General features: G+C 38.7%; 1 protein-coding gene across 2 annotated transcripts; it reads left to right on the forward strand.

Moving 5' to 3' along the window:
• Positions 1-4,635: 4,635 nt before the first annotated feature.
• Positions 4,636-19,587, forward strand: MAT2B (methionine adenosyltransferase 2 non-catalytic beta subunit). Of its 2 annotated transcripts, none has more exons than XM_075996265.1 (7): positions 4,636-4,803; positions 12,198-12,392; positions 14,490-14,604; positions 14,786-14,938; positions 17,233-17,426; positions 18,728-18,841; positions 19,229-19,587. In XM_075996265.1, the coding sequence occupies exons 1-7, from the start codon at positions 4,774-4,776 to the stop codon at positions 19,397-19,399; spliced, it is 972 nt and encodes a 323-aa protein (XP_075852380.1). In that variant the 5' UTR covers positions 4,636-4,773; the 3' UTR covers positions 19,400-19,587. The 2 variants fall into 2 exon arrangements, with proteins under 2 accessions (XP_075852380.1, XP_012608456.1); XM_012753002.3 differs by lacking the exon at positions 4,636-4,803 and adding an exon at positions 6,888-7,094.
• The last annotated feature ends 5,798 nt before the right edge of the window (positions 19,588-25,385 follow it).

The following is a 25,385-nucleotide window of genomic DNA, read 5'->3' on the forward strand; positions in this document are numbered from 1 at the left end:
ACTAAGGCCCAGTAGCAGCCCAAGAGCTGTTTCTCAAAAGGAAAATAGATGGCTGCGTGTGGTGGCACTTGCTTATAATCCCAGCACTTTGGGAAGAATTACTTGAGTCCAGGAGTTCCAGACCAGCCTGGGCAATAAAGCAAGACCACCTCTACAAAAAACAAAAAAATAGGTATGGTGGCACATGCCTGTAGTCCCAGCTACACAGGAGGCTGAGGCAGGAGGACTGCTTGAGCCCAGGGGTTTGAGGTTGCTGTGAGCTGTGATCCCACCACTGCACTCCGGCCTGTGTGACAGAGCGAGACCCTGTATCTAAAGGGTGGAGGGGGAGAGAGTAGTTATCTGCTGAGGATGAAGAGGATAATAGATAGGGCTTTGCTTCAAAATCCCGATGGATGGCCCTGAGATTTGCCTATAGGGGGTCTGCCAAAGGCTCCAAACAGCATCTCTATGTGACACAGACACTTCAAATACCATTTGATCTGCAAGGCAGTAATGGCCCAAGCAGCAGTGCAGCTTGCACAATAGCCTGGACCTGCTGCAGAGCCCTCTGTCCTGAGCCCTAAACAAAACTAGCAGCTTTTTGGGTCACTCAGTAAATGGGCCAGAGTAATACACCCAAATGAAGAATATCTTTTCTGCAAAATCCAAAGAGGCCCTTTAGGTATTGTGCTCCCTTTTTGGTCATAAGAATGGGGCAGATGCAACAATTTATAAAGGATATCTTGACATAGCCCAACACCATCAGACCCCTAGAAGTTTTAGTGAGATAGTTGGCCCTTAAATTTTGTTGGATTTATTTCCTGCCCTCTGGCATGCAAATATCTTACCAATAGGTCTAAAGTAATTGCTACTTCTCACTCATAATGTCAGTGAGCATAATGGCATCAATGTAATGGACCAGTGTGGCACCTTATGGAAGGAAAGGGCATTCAAGATCCCTGTGAACAAAATTATGACAGGGCTGGAGAGTTGATATACCCTTGAGGTAGGACAGTGAAGGTGTACTGCTGGCCTTGCTAGCTAAAAGGAAACTGCTTCTGGTTGGCCTTACAGACAGGATGGAGAAAAAGGCATTTGGTAGATCAATAGCTGCATACTAGGTACCAGGGCTATGTTAATTTGCTCAAGCAATGAAACCACAATCTGGTACAGCAGCTGCAACTGGAGTCACCACCTGGTTAAGCTTATGATAATTCACTGTCATTTTCCAAGATCCATGGTGACACTAATCGTCAGTTCCTCTAGGAATTCAGTATTACTTTTGGTTTACAATTTTCCTAGGTACAGGCAGTTCTAGTGGCTTCCACCTAGCCATTCCCACCATAATAGTTCTCACTCCACAGGTGAGGGAACCAATGTGGGGATTCTCCCACCTGCTGAGTATGTCTATTTCAATTATGCATTCTTAGAACTGGGGAATAGCCACAGAATGAGTTCAGGAATCCATTGGGCCCACTGTGAGATGGACTTTAGCTAAAATTCTTGATCATCTGACCTATATAAGCCTCTACTCTGACTGGTAGGCCACAGTGACATTTTGGGTCTCCTGGAATTAGTGTCAGCTCAGAGCCAGTTCCGCTAGTCCACAAAAGGTCCGATTATTCCTTTTTCCCCAATGTACAGTAACCCTGGCAAAAGACTGTATGTCCCTTTGGGAAAGGTTGGGAGAAAGGCTAACAGCATAAATTTTCAGTAGTGTACCAGAGTCCTTCCTCAAGCAAACCCAGTCTCCCCTTTGTTTAGAGGGTCTGGGATTCTATAAAGTGGCTCAAGTCCGGAAATTAAGGGACCATAATTCTCTGTTTTATGATTCGAGTTAGACTTTTGTTCACTTGACCTAGAACTTTTCTGCTCAGACTGATCAAGTAAGAATTTAGTAGGCTTCATATCTCTTTCACTTCTAGAAAAACCATGAACTAGCCAAAGCAATAGGTCTGTGCAGGTAGACTATTCTGATGGCTCTTTTGGCTCTGCCATTCATTACAATAACCATGCCACCTTGCCTTTGGCAGTTGAGTCCCATCCTATGGCCCCTGCTACCCTGGGATTCATTGCTTCCATTGCATTTAGGTTTCCTACTTCAAGGACTGCAAATCCTACTGTAAGTTCTGGCCTTCAAAGAACAATCACAGAGCTCAGAAAAGGATCCTGGGGCTCTCCTCACAATTTTTTTTCTCAGAAGGTATGCCTTTTCCACCTTCCCAGTGTGGGTGAGTAATTCTTAAGTGACAAGTCCACTCTCACATTCTAGTATTTTAATCCTATCCTCTCCATTAAACCAAGGCAAGCCCAACATTTCCAGTTCACTCAATGGAGGCCATCTTTTCCATGTTTCAGTCAACCAACGAAACTGTGAGTGCCCTTTCTAACTCCCCAAACTGCAACATTATATAAAGAATCTCTGCTTAGTGAGCCCATATCAATGAATTTGGCCTGATCCAACTTTGTTTCTTCCATTATTATCCCACACCTTTAGTGTACATCCCCACACATGTTCCCAGATTTCTGTAATTCTTTTGGAGTATAGCATATAGCATATCTCTTCATGGCTAACAGTTTTTTCCTCACCCTTAGGGGCCTGCTGAGACTTGTGTCTAGTTATAGGGCTTGAAGCAAAGAGAGGTGGTGGGTGGGTCCTGAGGAGAATCAGCATTGTCTTGCATGGTTGCAGGAAGGAGACATGGCAACTGCCTCAGGGGAGGCCATTTTACTATTTCCTCAGGTAATACAGCCTTAATCTTCCCAGACAGGATTGGAGGGCACTGTCACTGGGAGTGGGAAAGCCTCTTCCACTGGCAAAGTGTTGGGAACCGAGGCCTTTGAAGTTCTTAACCCGGAAATACCCTGAGCAGAAAATACCCTGAGTTGCCAAAAAGTGCTTAACAACCGTTCCAGGAAAAAACTGCAAGATATTCCAGGCTTGCTGCCTGAGGCTGTTTGTAATTGATCAACCCTAACCCCCCTGCCCCTCCCTACTTCATTGTTTCTGTATGCTTATAAAAGCAACAAAAAACCTAGTAAAGCAGACCTTGACAACCCTTTGCTTGGTCTCGTTCCTTTCTCTCACCCATCTCTTTCAGGCAAGGTCCCCCTTGACCCCACGAGTAACAGAAGGTCCCACGGGCCGGGACAGCAAAGAAGACACGACATCAGTCTCAGCCTCACACAGCCATTCTATTATCTGCTTGCAGTTAGGAAGGACAGAAGGAGCAGATATGGCAATTCACAACACCCAGTTGACTACAACCATATATCATCTTTCATCCTTTTTTTACATTTCTAAATAAAAGGTCTAAGTAGCCAGTTTTCTAGGCCAACACTCTTTTCCATTTTCTTTCCCGTGTTTGGCCCTTTCCCACTTTTGGGAAAGTAAAATAAACTTCTTCCTTTTACCCTAATCTGTGGAGAAACTTTTCTCAAACCTGAGTACACCAGCAGCTCTACACTAGCTCACCACCCCCACAATAATGGCATAATGGCCTCCAGGCTGGGAAAAGTGGTGTAGGCCTGTAATCCTAGCACTCTGGGAGGCCGAGGATCTCTTGAGGACAGGAGTTTGAGACCAGCCTGACCAACAGTAAGACCCCCATCTCTACTAAAAATAGAAAAAATTAGCTGGGCAACTAAAAATAGAAACAAAAAATTAGCCGGTGGTGGTGGTGAGTGGCTGTAGTTCCAGCTAATTGGGAGACTGAGGCAGGAGGATCACTTGAGCCCAGGAGTTTTAGGTTGCTGTGAGCTAGGCTGACGCCAGGCACTCTAGCCCTGGCAACAGAGTGAGACTCTGTCTCAAAAAAAAAAAAAAAAAAAGGCCTCCATTTGCACCCAAGTTGCTCCAAAAATATTATTTTATTCTTTCTTACCACTGAGAATGGCTCGATTTGAATGGCAATTTTTGTTGTTCTTAAATTGGTAGGTGTTCAAAGCTTAACTGAGCACATTCATCACTCCTGAAACTGTTAAAAATATTACTGGGCTTCACTCCTAGAAAATAATTTCATTCTGTATATTCTGTGGTGCATGCAGGCTTCACTCATCTAGAAGTCCTTAACCCTTGAAGGCTATTCTACCTACCATTCTCCCAGTCAGAAGGGGGGGTGGGGACAATGTTGATGAAAATGACCTGTTGCATTTTAATTTCTGTGTGCTGCTACCACAATGCCTTTTACTGTCCTTCGTAATAATTAAAAAGCACTTGCAGGGGGCAGTGGGGGGTGAGCGACGGAGAAGTTAGAAGACAAGGGAATTTCCAGTAAAAATAGTAACAACAATAATAAAAGGAAAAAACCAAAAAGCACTAGAGGGGAACACTGGAGAATTTTACTAGCAATAAGGCGTAACTGAATGAAATTATAAAAACTGTTCCCTTCAGGACGGGAATCAATCGCATGACCCGCGTGCTTTTCTCCTGCAAAAAAAATTGCAACAAGTCTTGACAGGAAGTTGTTGGGCTGTTTTTTGTTTTTAGTTCATTCTACCAAATGGTTTTGCTAATGTACCCTGGTTTAGATGGCAATTAAACATGAAACTTCTCATTGGGTATTTTCGAGACTACTACAGGGAATCAGCTGCCAGTTTACTGCCATGTGGAAAACTGCACGAGATTCCGGGATTGGAATCAAAATGCTAATTTAAAAGGTCAAGGGAAGCTGCGCCTCACGTTTTGGCGTGCCTGCGCTCCCTGCAGGCAGAAGCAAACAAAGACCCGGCAAGAGAAGGTAGAGGCTGAGACCCGTCCCGTATCTGTGTTCCTGAAATAATTTTGGAATCATGCCTGAAATGCCGGAGGACATGGAACAGGTAAGAGCTTAACAATTCAAGAAATGAAGCATTGTAGAGTAAGAGTTGCTTTTAAAGCATTCCAGTGAACGCCTGGTAAAAGCAGAGTGGGCGTATAAAGAAAATAGAAACGAGTGTCATTCATTTCCTTAAAACAAACCCTAGGGACATAGACGAATAAACCAACTTTAGTTATTGACCCAGGAAACCAGGTTATGGAGAGCTCAGTCTCATTAACTGGCAAAAATAAAATGCTAAACAGAACAGCAGTTTCATTTACCGGATTAAATGTAGTGATGTGTGCTAAGGTTCTATATAAATACGGAATTTCTCTCTCGTATGTTCCAGACTTTGTATGCATTAAATCTTGTAACATAACTTTTTAGTTGCTGCTCTTTGAATTTATAGACTTAGCCACCGCACGAAGTTGGGTATTGTCTGTATAAGGATGGCGTTTGATTCACATAGACTATCATCATTAAAGATCAAAACGATTAAAAACCATATTTAAACATCTGCCCCTACACCTATACCCAGCTTTCACAGGGCAAGTATCAAATCAGATTCTCAAATGTAGTCAAGTTAAACTTTTTGTAAGGCTGCTCTGAGAATCAAAATGCTAATTGCATATGCCGGTACTTAAATCTTCTTCACCTTGAACACTTACCCACCCGTCCTCTCCCACCCCCCAGGATTAGATTACATCACACCTTGCAAGGAGAAACTTTAAACAAAAATTCCTAGTTTTTAAGGGAGACACACCGAGAAGATCTTGGATCTGGCCCCTCCCCCCACCCTTTCTTTGTTGTCCCCAGATTACTCTTGTTCAGATCTGGGGCAGTCCCATCCAAGAATTCCCTAAGTAACGCTAGGCCGGTGAACAGTAACAGCCTGGATTCAAACAAAAAAACAACAAAATCGAAAAGTGAGCGACTTCGGGCAGTTACTGTTCCTAAGAAACTTTATTTACATGAATAAGGAAATGAGTTTTGTTGGGGGTTGGGGAGGAAGGAAAATCAAGCGCCTCTGACCTAGAAAAACTTATTTAAAAGGCTGCTTGGCCTTTAGCTCTAAATTAAACTAAAAAGGGGGTTGTGAAAATAAGGCCTTACGAAAATCCAAGCAGTGGTCACGTTTGCTGGTGACGTTTAGAGCTTGATATCTTGGGTGTCTGGAGAGGCGACTCCTCCACGGTCTGTGCTGGGGTTATCTTCTGGGTAAATTTCCCCAGGCGTCCTGTTCTGCCTGGAGGACTCTGCGGTTTTAAAGTGGGAGGAAAATCGGTTGGGTGCCAGGTGAGCCTCAACACTTAGGGCGCTTGTTTCTGATTTACTTTTTAAAGGCATTTCAGGTGGTAGAAAGCCCAGCATTACACTCTGGTTGGTTTTTTAAATTTCGGTTCTTATCAAGTCTGGGCACACACAGCTCAAAGCTACAGCCCCCATGGTGGAGCTTCTCCAAGAGGAGCTTCTCCAAGAGTGGTCCTGACCCTTGTTTACTCCACTAATTAAGAATTAGAGTTCCAGGGCTTTCCCACCAGTTTCTCATTCTGTTATTATGGGTAAAGTCAAAAGAACCTGTGTTTTGAAGAAGTACCCAAATAATTCATCTTCCTCTCCCCCACGCCTTTTTAGTTAAAAATAGTTTAACATTTTTAAAATTTCACACATCCTATTTTTTAACATCCCAGAAAGACAAATGGCTCAGCTGCCAGCACTTCTTTTTGTTCCCTGTCTTTTTCTAAATCTTTCAAAACCCACACCTAATGCTCTAGAGATACGTTCTCTGCGCTCCTTCCTCCCCCTCACCTCCCACGACTTTAAAATGTTTTATTCTATTTTATCTATTACATGCCCAGCTGATTCTTATGATGCACTGTGCAGTCTGCAAACTTGAAACTCTAGGCGATCCAATTCAATCCCTCCTCGGTTAAAGAGAAAAAAAAAAAGCAGAAGGAAAAAACACACAGAGAAACAAAATCTCCAAAACCAAATTTGAATTCATCGCTTCAGGTCAGGGCCTTGGTTTTGCGTACCACTTTAAGAGTTGGCGCGTGGGCTGGGAACGTCCCGCGTGCGCCCGCCTCCTTCCTGGGGCGTCGGCGGAGCGTGGCCAATCAACGGTGCGGCCATGGCGGCGGAAGCAGGGTGCGGGGTCGACTTAGGCCTAGAAGAGGCGGGCACCGATTGAGCAGAGGCCGTGGCGTTTGTGCTTGCGGCCGCTCTGGCGGCGTCGCGGAGACGGCGGGCATGGTGGGGCGGCAGAAAGAGCTCTCCATCCACTTTGTTCCCGGAAGCTGCCGGCTAGTGGAGGTGAGGGAGTCGGCTTGCGGGGAGGGTTTTTGGTGGGAATATGGGGCGCTGGGGGGACCAAACACGTCCGCGGGGATAGAGGGAGAGGCTTTCCGGGAGCATCCCGCCAGAGTCGGAGCCTCGGGCAGGGAATCGTCCGAGCGCCGCCTCCCCAGCTTCGGAGCCCAGGGCGGTGCCACGGAGTTTGTTTATCTCGGCGCACACCCGTCTGTAGTTTCTTTTCCAGCCACTGCGGCCGGAAGCAAAAGCAAGTAGCTGGAGGTTTTACTGTTGAGTTCTCTGTCTCAGCTGCTGGGGACAGAGGGCTCTTTCAGAGTAGTTTCTGTTTTCTTTCTTCGTTTTTTCATCTTTGTATCGTATTCTTCGGTCTTACAAGTTCGTAGCTTTGAGAAGGGGAGGAGGAAAGGGCTTTTCAGAAATAACAGTATTGGAGATGACAAGTTAATGAACACTCTTAGCTTGTGCAAGGGACAGTGTTGTGCGCTTCACAGGCATAACTTTAATCGTAACTATGAGATACTGCCTCATTTTACAGATGCGAAAGCTAAGGTATAGAGGGAGAGAAATTGGCCCAACTTCGTTCAGTAAAATTGGTGCAGGGATTCAATTATAAATCTGTTTCTCAGGCTTTGAACCACTATGAAGTTTGCATGAAGGAAGACTATTTCTGTTATCCCCCTCATCCTCTCCTCCATTCCAAGGGTCCCAGCGGTCATCCATTCACAAAATATTATATATCCAGCGTTGGGGATAAAATTGTTAGTGCCTTGACTAATATTCTATGGAGATAAGACATATAGGAGATGGCTGGTATTTTTTATTTTATTTTATAATGGTGAAATAACATAAATGGCTGGTTTTGATAATGCAAAGTTTTTATGCTTCCAAAATGTATTTAGTGTTTTCAGATCACTTTGGGTCTTTCAGGGTCTAGTTAAATCTCTGTGTTGTTCTGTGTGCCCCCAAACAATGCTGAGTACATTTACGTATTGTTTGTGAATATCCGTATATGTATAAAGGTTAATCTATTTTCACAGGGGTTCAGTAAAGAAATGAAAATGGCTTTTCACGTTTTGTTTCATTAAAAATGGAACAGCTAAGAATTTGGCAACATACTTGTTGCTCTGTCAACCTGTAGAATTAAAACTCATTCGTGAGAATGAGAACTGTCTTATAGTTAATGTTAGAGAAGCAGCCTATAGTGGTTCCTGTTAATACTGTCTGTAGGGTACCTTAGGGTGACAGTAAGACTTAGACCAGTGCCATGTAAATAATAGTCAGGGGACCTTAGGAAGTTTCATTAAAGTCCAGGAGTGTCTGCTCAAAGATCTACCTCAGGGGGAATTAAAAAATAAGTGTGGAACTTTGGCAAATTTAAAAGTTTCTAAGAATAAAAGGCATATTTATCACTAAAATTTAAGATGATCTCTATTAGTGATATTTCATTCTTTTCTAGTTCATTTTTAATAGAAGTTAATAAAATAGAAATCACTGTCCCAGAGTACTGTGTTAGGTAATTTGCAAAGAGCCATTTATCTCCCATTACCTGTATAATTTGGTATCATTTGATTAGATAGCATAATTAAAAACATAATAAATGTAGATATACATTTGTATGTATTTAATTTTTCAAGACTTTTTTGGTGTCTATAAATCTGATCACCTGAAGTGGTTGAATTCCATACATCTAAGAGTTTATACAATAAGAGGCAGAGATGTGTGTAGAGTAGCTTAAGTTGATACTTGATTAACTTATAATAAAAATTGAGAAAGTAGACTTTTCAGACAGACAAAATATTTTCAAGTCTTTATTGTGGTTTGGTGAACTAGACAGCGTTGTATTCTTTCATTCTGAGTTCCTTGAAGGGTTTAGAAATAATTTATGGAGTCAAAAAGTCCAAGGTAATTTTTAGAGGAATACTTCTTTTCCCCAACAAACAAAATCTAACAAAACAGTGTACACTTTAAAAAGCTTCAGGTAGAGTACTATTCATATAAAAACTCAAAAATTGGCATCTTTTAATTTGAGTGATGCATATTCAAGCGAAAAGTTACCTTATTTAAGTAAACGAAGCTCACTCTGTATTTAGACTCTTTGTGGTAAGTATAATATGGAAAATATTAGAAATATGGAACTTTGAAGTTGAAGGCACCTTAGTCATCTTGTCCAGATACCTCATTTTTACCAATGATGAGTTAGATCAATAGAGATGTAATAATTCTCAATACCACGGTTTGTGGCAGTGTATAAAACTTTAATCATTCATGAAACAAAATGTTAAGTTCAGAGAATTGAGACAAAATCCAATGAATTTGGCTTGACCACTTAAGCAAGAAGACTCAAGTTCTGATCCCAGCTATTTCCCTTTTACTATGGACAAAATTGACATCTCTAGACTTCAGATTCCTCACTTTGGGAATAATGTCTTCCCTAATAAGGCTGTTCTTATGGTTAAAAGATGTATGAATTATGTATGTATAACATAATAGTTTTCAACTAGGAGGTTCCCCACTCATCTAATGAAGATTCTTTAGTATTTACATCTGACCACTAAGTACTGTGTAGAGTTTCATATTTTCTTCTAGGGGCCTTTTTTTTTTTTTTTTTCACTAATCCATGTGTGGGTATCTAGGGGCCTTAAATAGTACTCCAGGGTATAAAGATAAAGTTGCATTTTCTCCATGCAACCTCAATTCTTTTTTTAAGTGTATTATATTCCCTCAAGAGCTTTGTTCACCTTTAAACTTAGTACTGTATTTTATCTTCTCTAGGGTGCTCTTGATTATAAGATCATGTGGGCTCTTATTTTAAGATGCAATCAAGATAACAAAAAGTACTGCCAAGCTATGACACATTAATAAGATGCATATCTTTTTCATTCATGCAACAAATGTTAAAATGAGGGAAAAGTGTGCTTCACAGAATGAAAATATGCAGAGATTTTAATATTTTAAGAAGGAAAGATACTATTGTGGCCAGGTGTAGTGGCTCAGGCCTGTAATCCTAGCATTTGGGGAGGCTGAGGTGGGAGGATCATTTAAGTGGAGTTCGAGAACACCCTGGGCAATGTAGTGAGACCCTATCTCTATAAAAAACAAAAATAGTGAGTGTCATGGTGCATGCCTAGTTCTAGCTACTGGGGAGGCTAAGGTGGGAAGATCATTTGAGACAAGGAGTTCAAGGTTGCAGTGAGCTACAATGAGGCCACTGTACTCCAGCCTGGGCTACACAACAGAGGGAGACTCTGTCTCAAAAAAAAAAAAAAATACAGTTGTTTCTTCTAGAAAGGTAGGTGGCACTTTTTTGGTTTGTTTGAATTAGAGATAAGGACCTTTATGAAAGCCTTGAATGTTCCTGGAGTTTGTAAGATTACAGGGCTTTTCAAACTGCAGTCTCCAAATTACCGTAATCAGCATCGCCTGAGAACTTGTTAGGAATAAAAGTTAGCAGATCCCAGCCCAGACTTACTGACTCTGAAAGCCCTCTAAGGGATTTTGATCCACACTGAACCCTGAGAACCGCAGACCTAAGAACTGTTATCTGTTTGTTTGCTTCTATAGAGTGAAGTAAAAACTGAGAAGTTTGGAAGAAACCAAATCATATGTCTTTTATAGTATTTTCGCAGGAATCTTTGTGGTATTTATCCTGTGTGAATTGTTTTCTGATTGTATCTCTACTAGACTTGGCATGTTTTTCCCTCTTTGCAGTTCAGTCTTTCTAGAGCTGTTTTCTTGCCAAAATTCAAAGAAAATATTTTGCTGGTTGAAATCATCGTTTTCATAGATTAATTGGCTTAGAGCCAAGTTTTGCTACAGAGAGCCTGAATTAAATTTCTTTCTTTTTTTAAATAATGAATATATACTATGTTTATTTGAGGAAATACACTATAGAATGATGTTACCTGCATGAAAATTGAAATTTCTTTTAACTTTTAAAATATCTTGAAATTGGTCAAGCAAAAAAAATAATCCGTAAGAATTTACCTATTATATTGTCTTTCTCTGTTAGCCTTTTCATTTTAAGTTTTACATGTGCTAGCAATACCTAATTTTGATGTCTTTTTAAAAAATTTTGTAGTCTGCGGTTATTGCACATATATTTAAGGTTTTAGACAGCTCAGAATTAGGTGACTGTAACAACTTGACATAAAGAGGCCTCAAGTTGATTAAAATTTAACTTTAAAAAAAAAGTCTTAAGAGTCTAAGAAGAAAATTAGTATTGCCCATTTGGGGAAGAAGAGAAAATTTTGAAAGTATGCCTTGGAAACATAGCATTTAAGTTCTTCCCTAAATAGTGGTTCTTTTTCATTTCTGTGTATAAGGAATGTTTTCTTTTTTATAATAGAAACAGATCCGTTTAAAATATTTTTTCTTATCCTCTGTTTATTTTAATTTATATAGGTAAATTTAGAGTTAACTCAGGAACATTTAGCAATTTTATTAAGCTGAGAAAACATTAGTGTCGAAAAAACCAAATTTATTTTCCAACTCATAAATACCTCTGAAATGTTGACTAATTCTCTAACTCAAACTTATCAAAATATGATAAATTATTGAGATTTGAAAGAAAATTTGAGATTAAAAACTGAAGACCAGAAATGTCAACTTGTAACTATATAGGCAGATAGAACCAAATGCTCAGTCGGCGATAAAACAAGTAAACTTAAAACAGTTCTCTGCAGAGACTCAGAGAGCACCTTTGGTCATCTGTGTAGGAACAAAACAAATTGTACACTTTTATAAACTAAAGAATATAACTAAAGTTGCCTTAATTAAATTCAAGGTATATATAATCTTTATTACTCATTTGGGCATCATCAATGATACAAATAAGATTTTCTTTTATTGGGAAATGTAAATCTAGGTAATTTTTTTGCAGCATTATCTTATGTTCTTGGATAAGATTATTAAAACTTAAGTGATACAGTTGTTGATATAGTAATAGTTTGATTAATCTTTGTTCTAACTTTGCACTTGGCTTGTAGATAGATATGAGACATGAATCAAAGTACTTGAGATATTATTGAACAATGATGGTGACTAATTTCTTTGAGAGAATGATTTTCAAAGTAAATAATCCCTTTTCTCCCCTTCACATTTTAGGAGGAAGTTAATATCCCCAATAGGCGGGTTCTGGTTACTGGTGCCACTGGGCTTCTTGGCAGAGCTGTATTCAAAGAATTTCAGCAGAATAATTGGCATGCTGTTGGCTGTGGTTTCAGAAGAGCAAGACCAAAATTTGAACAGGTTAATCTTTTGGATTCTAATGCAGTTCATCACATCATTCATGATTTTCAGGTATGGTTTAGTATATTTTAACATATATGAGCTGTATTAAGAACTGTCTGATGACATAGAAAATGTCTTTGCTCTCAAGGAAATTACTATACTTGAAAGCTCTAACCTGTTATGCACCAACAGAATAGTGTTGGATTTTTTTTTTTAAGCATACCAAGGTATATGTAATCCTTAAAAAGATTAGGTTGAGACACAAGTTGACAAAAACAGAAATATGAAGCATTTTATAAAACTTATGTTTTATAAAAAAAAAAGCATTTTGGTATATATCCTTCAGGTGTTTTTCTTTTTTTATTTCAAAATATTCTGGAGGGTACAAATGTTTTTGGTTACATAGATCAATTTTGTTATGCTTGAGTCAGGGTTATAAGTGTGCCCGTCACCCAGATAGTGTTCACTGTACCTGTTAGGTAGTTTCACCCATCCCCTCCTCCTCCCTCCTACCTGCTTCATTTCCACTGAGTTTTACTTCCCTCTGTGCACATGTGTACTCATCAGTTAGTTCTAATTTAACAGTGAGTACATGTGGTATTTGTTTTTACATTCTTTAGATACTTAGGATAATAATGGTCTCTAGTTCCATCCAAATTGTTGCAAAAGGCCTTAATTCGTCCTTTCTTATGATTGAGTAGCATCCCATGGTATAAATATACCACATTTTGTTAATCCATTCATGAATTGATAGGCACTTGGGTTGATTCTACATCTTTGCAATTGCGAATTATGCTGCAGTATACACTTTGAGTGCAGGTGTCGTCTTGATAAAATGACTTCTTTCCCTCTGGGTAAATACCCAGTAGTGGGCTTTATCTTAGAGCTTTTAAAATCTTTATATTATTTAGGAGTCTTCAAAGTGCAAGTAACAGAAATCCAATTCAAATTAGTGGTCTTCCCAAATCTTAGCTCTGACTTGTCTCCTCTGGGAACCAGGTGCTTGTCTTTTCCACTAGATTATGAAATCCTTGTTCCTTCTACAGTGTCTGCCCTAGATGCCATTTAAATGCTCAATTTAGAATATAATTTTTGTGGATTGTTGATTTTCTTTGTGAGTGGTCAAAGAGATTTCAGTGTATGAATTTGCAATTATTACTCACTCTTTTTTTGAGACAGTCTCTCTCTGTTGCCTAGGCTAGAGTGCTGTGGCGTCAGCCTAGCTCACAGCCTCCTGAGTAGCTGGGACTACAGGCATGTGCCACCATGCCTGGCTGATTTTTTTTTTTTTCTGTATATTTTTAGTTGGCCAATTAATTTCTTTCTATTTTTAGTAGAGACAGGGTTTCACTCTTGCTCAGGCAGGTCTTGAACTCCAGAACCTTAAGCGATCCACCCACCTCGGCCTCCCAGAGCGCTAGGATTACAGGTGTGAGCCACTGTACCCAGCCTATTACTCTCACTTTGATATAGATTTATGAAATATATATTAGTTCATATTATATAAATGATAGCTCTTTTTTCTGATCCAAATTGGGGCACGAAGCTTGTTTTCATTTAGAAATACAGTTATTGGCACAGTTCTTTTCTGGTTTTGTCTAGGGATTACTAAATTACTATTTCCTTTTCAGTGTCTATATATACTTTAAGGAAGTTTGAACTTTGGGGGGGAAAAGGCATGATAAAACTACATTTAAAAATTATAGGCGGGGTGCGGTGGCTCACACCTGTAATCCTAGCACTCTGGGAGGCTGAGGTGGGTGGATTGCTCAAGGTCAGGAGTTCAAAAACAGCCTGAGCAAGAGCGAGACCCCACCTCTACCAAAAATAGAAACTAATTGACCAACTAAAAACATATATATAGAAAAAATTAGCCGGGCATGGTGGCGCATGCCTGTAGTCCCAGCTATTTGGGAGGCTGAGGCAGTAGGATCACTTGAGCCCAGGAGATTGAGGTTGCTGTGAGCTAGGCTGACACCACAGCACTCACTCTAACCTGAGCAACAAAGTGAGAGACTGTCTCAAAAAAAAAAAAAAAAATTATTCTTTGTTTAAGGAATGTTGATTTAATACACATTTTTCTCTGAATTAACTTACCCTAAAGAAGGCTATAATTCTTGTTTTATTCCATTTTGGACTGAAAACATATCAATGCTTAACTTCTAGCCCCATGTCATAGTACATTGTGCAGCAGAGAGAAGACCAGATGTTGTAGAAAATCAGCCAGATGCTGCTTCTCAACTTAATGTGGATGCTTCTGGGAATTTAGCAAAAGAAGCAGGTAATGATGACTTTATAAAATCTTAATTAATATTTTATGAATGAGTTTTTAAAGATTAAAAAATTGTATATCAGTTGTAAGTGATTTGCTTTTATATATCATGAACAATCCATTCTGAATTCCACTAAAGAATAATGTCATGTAAAAATTTAATAGATTCATCTTTTTTTTTTTTTGGTAGCTGCAATTGGAGCATTTCTTATCTATATTAGCTCAGATTATGTATTTGATGGAACAGATCCACCTTATGGAGAGGAAGACATACCAAGTCCCCTAAACTTATATGGCAAAACAAAATTAGAAGGAGAAAAGGCTGTCTTGGAGAACAACTCAGGTAAGACATAACCTCTTTACCCCCAGTTGTATTTGAGGCCTCCTTTTTGTTTGATTTTTATATATATGCAGTGTTTTTTTTAAATTATATTGCCAGTATATACATATACATCTTTATACATGGAAAACAATTCATACAGTATAAATTTTTATAATTCATTTTCAAAAAACAGGGTAATATCTTTTAGATTGAGGTATTCTGTTATATATATGGGTTTTATCTTTTTTTCTATATGTATGTTTTTATATACATATATTAAAAACTATACACTCCTTGAAAAAAGAGATTTTTAAATTACAAAGAATGAAAGCTCTCAGGGATATAAGCACAAAATGTGGTTATATATAAAAGCATGTTTTGTGTATTTAAAAAAAGGTATGCTTGTTGTTTCATAATCTGATTCCCCCACCCCCAGTCTTTGCATTTTAGTACATGTGGAACCATCTCTGGGATATCTTATTCATATCAATAGCTGTATAGTATTTTGTTTAATGCTTCCCCTGCACTAAAACTACTGTCTTGGACTATACTGTGTCTTTGAGAAGCAGCTACTAGTATAGAATACCTCACTAATGGACATTTAGTTTTTCAGTTTTCTTGTATTACAGATTATTCTGCAGAAATCATCCTTGAATACATTCTTGTTTTTGTACTGCTATAATAGAATATCACAGACTGGGTAATTTATAAAAAATAGAAATTTATTTCTCATAGTTCTGGAGGCTGGGAAGTCCAAGGTCAAGGTGCCAGCATCTGGTGAAGGGTCTTGCTGTGTTTTCCAGAGGGGAGAACTCTGTGTCCTCACATGGCAGATGAGGAAAAAGGGAATAGCTCTCTCCCACAAGCCCTTTTATGATGGCGTTAATCTATCCATTCATGAGGGCAGAGAGAGCCCTTATAACCTAAATATTTCCCAAAAGGCCTCACCTCCCAACACTGTCGCATTGATGATTTTCAACATGAATTTTTGGAGGGGACAAAAACATTGAAACCATAGCAGTATTTTATGTTCACTTGTCCAGTAAACATTCAGTTAAAGTGTTAATTATGCAAAGACTTTTGTTATCCCCTCAGCAGGGACTAATATATCTAAATATCTCAAAATTCCTTAATCAGACTGGGCATGGGTGGCTCATGCCTGTAATCCCAGCACTTTGGGAGGCTGAGGAGTATTGCTTGAAGCTAGGGATTTGAGACCAGCCTGGGCAATATGGTGAGACCCCCATCTCTACAAAAAATTAGCTGAGTATGGTGACACATGTCTGTAATCCCAGCTGCTGGAGAGGCTAGAGTGGGAGGATCCCTTGAGCGCAGTATTTTGAGGCCACAGTGAGCTGATTGTGCCACTGCATTCCAGCCTAAGCAAGACCTTAGATTTTTAAAAAGAAAACAATTTCTTTTTTTTTTTTTTTTTCTTGAGACAGAGTCTCACTTTGTTGCCCAAGCTAGAGTGAGTGCCCTGGTGTCAGCCTAGCTCACAGCAACCTCAGTCTCCTGGGCTCAAGCAATCCTCCTGCCTCAGCCTCCCGAGTAGCTGGGACTACAGGCATGCGCCACCATGCCCGGCTCATTTTTTCTATATATTTTAGTTGGCCAATTAATTTCTTTCTATTTATAGTAGAGATGACGGGGTCTCGCTCAGGCTGGTTTCGAACTCCTGAGCTCGAGCAATCTGCCCACCTCAGCCTCCCAGAGTACTAGGATTACAGGCGTGAGAGGAAAACAATTTCTTAATCATTGGTTGTAAGAATACTGTGAGCACTCACCCTTCACTTCAGATAGATTCACCAGTTATTAATGTTTTGTCCCATTTGTTTTGCTTTGGTCAGACCCATTGATAATTAGTTGAATTTTATCCTAAAATACTTCACCATGTATCTTCTAACAACAAGGATGTTCTTTACCATTACAATGCAGTTATCACACTCAGGAAATTTAATATTAATATAGTACTATAATTAAATTCTATATAGGAATTTTCCCAGTTGTTCCCCAAATATCCTTTATTGCTTTTATTTTTTAATCTGGCAATCAAGGCTTATTCATTGCATTTAGCTGTCATGAGAGGTTTTATTTTTAATGATCAGAATAATGTAGAAGTTATATCTAAAAGTATTCCAAATTACAGAAGACATTTAAATTTGATTTTTTATTGTTATTACAAGTGAGCTATGTCATTTTGGTGTATTTTTATTAAAAGTTTCTACCTAGATGTTTAGATTTACACACTGTCATCTTACATGAAAAAATACTAATCAGCATTGAAATAGAATCTGGCTGTTATTCATCTCTAGGAGCTGCTGTTTTGAGGATTCCTATTCTGTATGGGGAAGTTGAGAAGCTTGAAGAAAGTGCTGTGACTGTTATGTTTGATAAAGTGCAGTTTAGCAACAAGTCAGCGAACATGGACCACTGGCAGCAGAGGTTCCCCACCCACGTTAAAGATGTGGCTACTGTGTGTCGGCAGCTAGCAGAGAAGAGGATGCTGGTGAGTTTTTGAAAGGAAGGTTGCCTAACTTCCATCTTAGTGAAGATCCACTTTGTCTTTTCCATGCTTGAACTTTCATAGGTATACTTGGAATGTTAATGAGTGAAAGTTTAAAGTTCCTTTTTAAAACTAGGAGACCAAAAAAGTAGTTTACAGATAGTAAACTGAAGAATTTTCATTCATGAAGAATAAAAATATTCTCCTGTGTTTTATTTCTTACATAGCTGTAGACCTCGTTTTTTTTAAATTGCAAGGTAATGGAAAACTTGTATTTTTTTCTTCTTCTTTGGGTAACAAAATAATCACCTAATGTCTTTGAAGAAGGATATATGCAGTGCCAAAAAAGAAGCTAAGTATGAATCATTTTGGCCACTTTAAGAGTAATTTGTATGTTTTTTTTTTTAAGATATTTAAATGTGAATTAATTTATTTATTTATTTGAGACAGAGTCTCACTTTGTTGCCCAAAGCTAGATTGAGTGCCATGGCGTCAGCCTAGCTCACAGCAACCTCAAACTCCTGGGCTCAAGGGATCTTCCTGCCTCAGCCTCCTAAGTACCTGGGACTACAGGCATGCGCCACCATGCCCGGCTAATTTTTTGTACATATATTAGTTGGCCAATTAATTTCTTTCCATTTATAATAGAGACGATGGGGTCTTGCTCAGGCTTGTTTCAAACTCCTGAGCTCGAGCAATCTGCCCACCTCAGCCTCCCAGAGTGCTAGGATTACAGTCGTGAGCCACGCGCCCAGCCTAAATGTGAATTAATTTTAAACATTTGAAAAAGTTGGTACTAAATAGAGTATTCATACAAGGAAAGATTAGAAACATTTAATTGAGAATATTATTAATAGTATGACCAGTTTTTTAATATATAAAAATTTATATTTATTTTGAATATATACCATGACAATATTTAAGAATGTTTAATTGATTAGCTCATCTCAAAAAATGATTCTGTTAGGTTTTGGTTGTAGTTTAGGATAATTAAAAATATTCATTAAATTGGACTGTTTTCATAAAAATCTAATCACTTTTAGTACTCCCACTAATTAAATAAAATTGGAGCTATTTTTTATTTTAAAAATTCTTAAAGCCAAATTCTAGAAATTGCTTTTTTTGCATTTAGCAGAGAATATTTGTATGAATATGATTTTAGGTATCTCATGGAGGAGAGCATTCCAGTATTGAGGGTTTCGTTTTAGTTCCTAGACCTTTTAAATAAGCTTTCTTGTCAAATCCATTATTCTAGTCAACTCAAAGTTGAAACTATTTTGAACTTATTGTGTCATTGTTTTTAGGATCCATCAATTAAGGGGACCTTTCACTGGTCTGGCAATGAACAGATGACTAAGTATGAAATGGCATGTGCAATTGCAGATGCCTTCAATCTCCCCAGCAGTCACTTAAGACCTGTAAGTACATGGCTTTTAAAACCTTACTTTTCAGAAGTCGAAATCCATCATTATAGTATGTATTATTGATAACATTTTTCCTGTTGTTTTGGAATGTGTTGGATAACCTCATTTCTCAGTATAAATCAAAGTGAACTTTGCTTGTATGTTGGCAGTTTAGTGCTACTTTTCTCTAAATTGTCATCTGTAAAGAAGACAATGAGTGTTGATGAAATTGGTAGGAAAAGTATCATCTTGATTGTGGCAGGCATTTTAATTTTTCAGGGATGATAAAATCAGATTTCTTGCTCTAAGGGTAAAATGAAATAGCGAAGAATATATAAAGTCTCAAGATGTGGCCCTTCATTTAATTTACTTTTGATTTTCTGTGTTTATTTTTCTTTAAAGATTACTGACAGCCCTGTCCTAGGAGCACAGCGTCCAAGAAATGCTCAGCTTGACTGCTCCAAATTAGAGACCTTGGGCATCGGCCAGCGAACACCATTCCGAATTGGAATCAAAGAATCACTTTGGCCTTTTCTCATTGACAAGAGATGGAGACAAACGGTCTTTCATTAGTTTATTTGTTGTGTGCGGGGGTTTTTTTTTTTTAATGAAAAGTATAGTATGTGGCACTTTTTAAAGAAAAAAGGAAATAGTTTTGTATGAGTACTCTTTAATTGTGATTTATGATCTTTCAGGTAAATGATACTCTTGCACTAGTGAAACTGTCTAAAGAAATGAAAGGGCAATGATGCCTTGTTTGCGGTAATGGTTTTTCTGTTTATCATTTTGTTTGTTCTGGCTAAACTTGCATTTTGAGTATAGTAAATTATGATTCTTAACTATTTGAAAGCCAGGATAAAACACATCTGCTGTAGACTTTTTTTTTTTTTTTTGGATGAGATGCATTGTTCATTCCCATAACCTCCATATTTTCAGGGTTTTTGAAACTATTGACCTTTTTATGTTGATTGTTTTAAAGTATGTGAAATAATATGAAAATCACTGTTCATTATTTGCTTTGCTTGAGCTCAGATCAAAATGTTTGAAGAGAGAAACTTTATTTTTGCAACTTAACATACGGTTTTTATGCTTGAGATATTTCAACATGTTATGTATATTAGAACTTCTATAGCTTGATGTATATTAGAACTTCTATAGCTTGATGCCTCCTGATTTTGTAGCAGTGTATGGTGAGCACTTGAGAGAGGGTGTGTGTGTACGTGTATTTTTTAAATATATAACTGTCCTTTTCACTGTGTCGCTATGTGATATTTCATATATGTGGTTATACTCATAATTATGGGCCTTGTAGTCTTTTGACCATTCATGAATAATAATAAATATATACTGCTGGCATGTAATGCTTGGTTTCTTGTATTTATTTCTCTTTTTAAATGTAAGGACCAAATTTATATACTAATTCTTTTGTTATTTTAACTTTTTAAAAGTAACATCTGATACATACAAAAATTATGTGTTGAGATACAAAATGAATCCACCACTGGAGATTTAGAATGTACAGATACATACCAATTGATTTTTAACTAAAAATATAGTGGATCCTTGAACATTTCGGGGGTTAGGCATGCTGACCACTTGAGAAGTCAAACTCCATGCATAACTTTTGACTCCCCGAAAGCTTGTTCTATTAATAGCCTGCTGTTGGCTGGAAGCCTTACAGATAACATAAATAATAAATATATATGCTATATGTATTATATATGCTATATTCTTACGATAAAGTAAACTAGAGAAAAATGTTACTAATCTCAAAAACAATTTTTTTTTTTTTTTTTTTTTGAGACAGAGTCTCACTTTGTCGTCCAGGCTAGAGTGAGTGCCGTGGCGTCAGCCTAGTTCACAGCAACCTCAAACTCCTAGGCTCAAGCGATCCTACTGCCTCAGCCTCCCGAGTAGCTGGGATTACAGGCATGTGCCACCATGCCCGGCTAATTTTTTCTATATATATCAGTTGGCCAATTAATTTCTTTCTACTTACGGTAGAGACGAGGTCTTGCTCTTGCTCAGGCTGGTTTTGAACTCCTGACCCTGAGCAACACCCACCTCGGCCTCTCAGAGAGCTAGGATTATAGGCGTGAGCAACTGCACCCAGCCTCAAAAACAATTTTAAAGAGAGAAAAATTTATTAAAATCATAAGGAACAGAAAATGTGTTTACTAATCATTAAGTGGAAGCAGATCATCATAAAGGTCTCATCATCTTCACATTGAGGTAGGCTGAGGAGGGAGTATGGTCTTGCTGTCTCAGGTGGCAGAGGTGGAGGAAAATCCACATACAAGTGGACTGGTGCAGTTCAAACTCGTGTTGTAGGCGGGGTGTGATGGCTCAAGCCTGTGATCCTAGCTGTCTGGGAGATGGAGGCAGGGAGCATTGCTTGAGCTGAGGACTGAGTTCGAGACCAGCCTGAGCAATAGCGAGACCCCGTCTGTATAAATAGAAAGAAATTAGCCAAACAACTAAAAAAAAAATTTGCTGGCCACAGTGGCACATTCCTCTAGTCCCAGCTACTGGGGAGGCTGAGGCAGGAAGATTGCTTGAGCCCAGGAGTTTGAGGTTTCTGTGAGCTAGGCTAATGCCATAGCACTCTAGCCCAGGCAAGAGAGTGAGACTCTATCTCAAAAAAACAAAAACAAAAAACCATGTTGTGCAAGGGTGAGCTGTACGTTTACATAAAAGTCTCTTCTGAAGAATGCATGTTATTTGTATTGTCTATGTTATATAATTTTCAGGTAACCTTATCAATATTTTAAACCCTGAGTAAGGAAACCAGAAAAGCAGAGTGACTTGTATGACTTGACTTCTGTTCGAGGCTCAGTGCAAACCCTGTTTTCAGATGCTCTGGTTTCTCTTTTGGGATATTCTTTCCTAAGATTATAATCTTATTCCCTCACTAGACACAAAGTGTTTTTTTCTAACTTCCTAATTTACTTAGAATTTAGGGTTTAGATGAGATCAGATTTGGTAAAGCAGTAATTCTCAAACCATATTATGCTTTTGAATTATTAAATAACTGGGGAAATTTTATTGATACCTGAGTCCTACCCTGAACCTACTGAAATAAAATTTCAGGAATTGAGGCCTACTAATCTATTTTTAAATGTTTCCCAGGTGGTTCTAAGGTAGCAAGCCTGGCACTTGAATTTGGTATCCACTGAACTCTAAAGCATTCTGTTTTACTACATTTCATAAAGTGCAAAATTGTTTCAGAGAGTAAAAGGTTATTCTCTAGCTATGCATTTTCCATTGGTGGAAGAAACCAATATAGATCATTTCCTTACATGCATTTCTAGAGGTACTGTGCACATATGAGAATATACTCACAACACATGAATACATGTTCGTACTCTCACCACGCTCCCTTTGTTTACACAAATACTAGTATATATACATTTTCTGAACTTTTTCACTTAGAATTTGTCTTATAAAGGATTTTTTTCTTTTTTTTTAAACAGAGTCTTGTTCTGTCTCCTGGGCTAGAGTGCAATGGCATTATTGTAGCTCACTGCATCCTCAAACTCCTCCTTCCTGCCTTATCCTCCCAAGTGACAGATACAGGCGCGTGCCACCATGCCTGCTAATTTTTTTTTTTTTTTTTTTTTTTGAGACTGAGTCTCTGTTTCCCAGGCTAGAGTGAGTGCCGTGGCATCAGCCTAGCTCACAGGAACCTCAAACTCCTGGGCTCAAGCAATCCTTCTGCCTCAGCCTCCCGAGTAGCTGGGACTACAGGCATGTGCCACCATGCCCGGCTAATTTTTTCTATATGTATTAGTTGGCCAATTAATTTCTTTCTATTTATAGTAGAGACGGGTCTCACTCTTGCTCAGGCTGGTTTTGAACTCCTGACCCTTTCATTTTCACTGTAGTTAGCTAAAAAAGAAAAAAAAAAATAAAGAAAAGAAAATGAACTCCTGACCTTGAGCAATCTGCCCGCCTTGGCCTCCCAGAGTGCTAGGATTACAGGCGTGACCCACCAAGCCCGGCCTAATTTTTTTATTTTTTATAGAAATGGAGTCTCGTGCAGGCTGGTCTCAAACTCTTGGCCTCAAGCTCTCCTGCATCAGCCTACCAAAGTGCTGGGATTACAGGCATGAGCCATTGTGCTGGCCAGAATGGTTTTATTTTTTATCTATTCATTTTGAAGTTTTAGTCTTTCAGAAAAGTTGTCATGATAGTATAAAGAATGCCTGTATTTCCTTTTTCAGATTCCCCAACTGTCAGCAGTTATTCACATTTATCCTATCATTTTGTCTGTGTTTACATACAAACATGATAGTATGTGTACTTTTTTCCTGAACCATTTATGAATTAAGTTGAAGACAAGATGCTTCACTACCCACTTACACATGCTTCAGTGTATATTTTCTAAAATCAAGGATGTACTTTCACATACTCCATAGTTTCTCCAAAATCAAGAAATTAACATTGATTCATCATTATGGACCCCATTCAAATTTCATCAATTGTCCCGGTAATGTCCTTTACAGGTCTATCCAGCTCTGTATTACTCATGGTGTTTGTCACGCTGTTGTATTAGCTTCAGTCTGGAACGGTTCCTCAGTCTTTATTGTCTTTCATGATCTTGACATCTTTGATACCTGTGTGTATAAGAAACCATAAATTCACATTGATACCTCCAATTCCAGTCTTGCTCCACAGGATTTATTTTAGCTTCCTACTTTCCATGTTTGCAGCTCCTTTCTCTGACAGTGAGAAACTTCAATATATTTACTCATTTGCTCCATTCATTTATGAAAACAATTCTGAAGACACCAACCATGTTATCCCCTGCGCCCCTCATTACACAGGCTTCCCTGAACCAGCTGAGACCCCCAGATTCCTGGGGCCTGGCCCTGATGCCAGTGAAGACGTAGGCCATCACACCTGGTCAAGGATCCTTCCTACCATACCGGGCACTGCACCAACAGAAGGAACTAGTTCTTTTTTTGGCTGCATTTATTCCATTGTATCAGTGAGGGAATAACAATTTATTAATCAGTCTATTACTGATGCATATAGATGGTCCTTGACTTAAGATGGTTAGACTTACAATTTTTTGGCTTTACAATAGTGTGAAAGTGATACACAGTAGAAACCATACTTCGAATTTTGAATTTTAATCTTTTCCCATACTATCTATAAGACACCCATTTTCCACTAATGTTATTTTTGTAAAATAGATTTTTTTATTTCATATTATTAGAGGGGTCCAAATGATTCAGTTACATAAATTGCTTTAGTACTGTACCCATCTCCCAAATGGTATACATTCTGTTAGGTGTGAATTTACCCATCCTCTCCTGTCCCCTCCCACCTGCTTGTTTTCTGATGAATATTATATCCATATGTGCACATGGCTGTTGATCAATTAGTTCCAATTTAACCAGTGAGTACATGTGGTTTTGTTTTTCCATTCTTGTGATATTTCACTTAGAAAAATGGTCTCCAGCTTCATCTAGGATAATACAAGAGGTATTCACCATTTTTTATGGCTGAGTAGTACTTACTAATCCACTCATGTATTGATGGGCATTTGAGTTGTTTCCACATCTTTGTAATTATAAATTGTGCTGCTATAAACATTTGAGTGCAGATGTCTTTTTTATAGAATGTCTGTTTTTTTTTCCCTTTGGGTTAATACCCAGGTAAATAGATTGGTTTCATCCCAACCTTAGATTGTTTTTTTGAGATAGAGTCTCACTCTGTTTCCCAGGCTAGAGTGTTGTGGCATCAGCCTAGCTCAAAGCAACCTCCAACTCCTGGGCTCAAGCAATCCTCCTGCCTCAGCCTCCCAAGTAGGTGGGACTACAGGCATGTGCCACCAGGCCCGGCTAATTTCTTCTATATATTTTTAGTTGGCCAATTAATTTCTTTCTATTTATAGTAGAGACGGAGTCTCACTCTTGCTCAGGCTGGTTTCAAACTCCTGACCTTGAGGGATCCACCCACCTTGGCCTCCCAGAGTGCTAGGATTACAGGCATGAGCCACCACGCCCGGCCCCAACCTTAGATTTTTAAAAAAGTTTTTTTAATTGTGAAAAGAATCAAGTATACAAAAAAGTGCATAGAATATGTGTACAGTTTAAAGAATAATGACAAACACCCATGTGCTTACCACCCAGGTTAAGAAATAGAACATCATGAGTATCTTAGAAGCTCTCTCTATACTTTTCCCCTCTTGTGGCTGTCTTAGGCACATTTTTTTTTTGAGAGAGAGAGAGAGTGTGTGTGTGTGTGTATATACGCAGATGGTGGGCCAGCCCTCGGATAGCCAATCTTCCCGTTTGAGTTCCTAGGCAGTCTGCTTCAGAACCAAGAAGAGTTGATGTTGCAGGTGAAATCTGAAGGCTGTCTGCTAGAGAATTCTTTCTTGCTTGGGGAAGTCTTTTTATTCTACTCACGCCTTTAACTGATAAGATGAGGCCCACCCACATTATGGAGGGCAACTGGCTTTACTCAAAGTTCATCAATTTAAATATTAATCTTGTCCAAAACATCCTTCAAGAAGTACCCAGGATTGTGTTTGACCAAATATCTGGGC

This window comes from Microcebus murinus, chromosome 21, assembly GCF_040939455.1.
Source record: "Microcebus murinus isolate Inina chromosome 21, M.murinus_Inina_mat1.0, whole genome shotgun sequence".
In the NCBI taxonomy this organism is placed as follows: Eukaryota; Metazoa; Chordata; class Mammalia; order Primates; family Cheirogaleidae; genus Microcebus; species Microcebus murinus.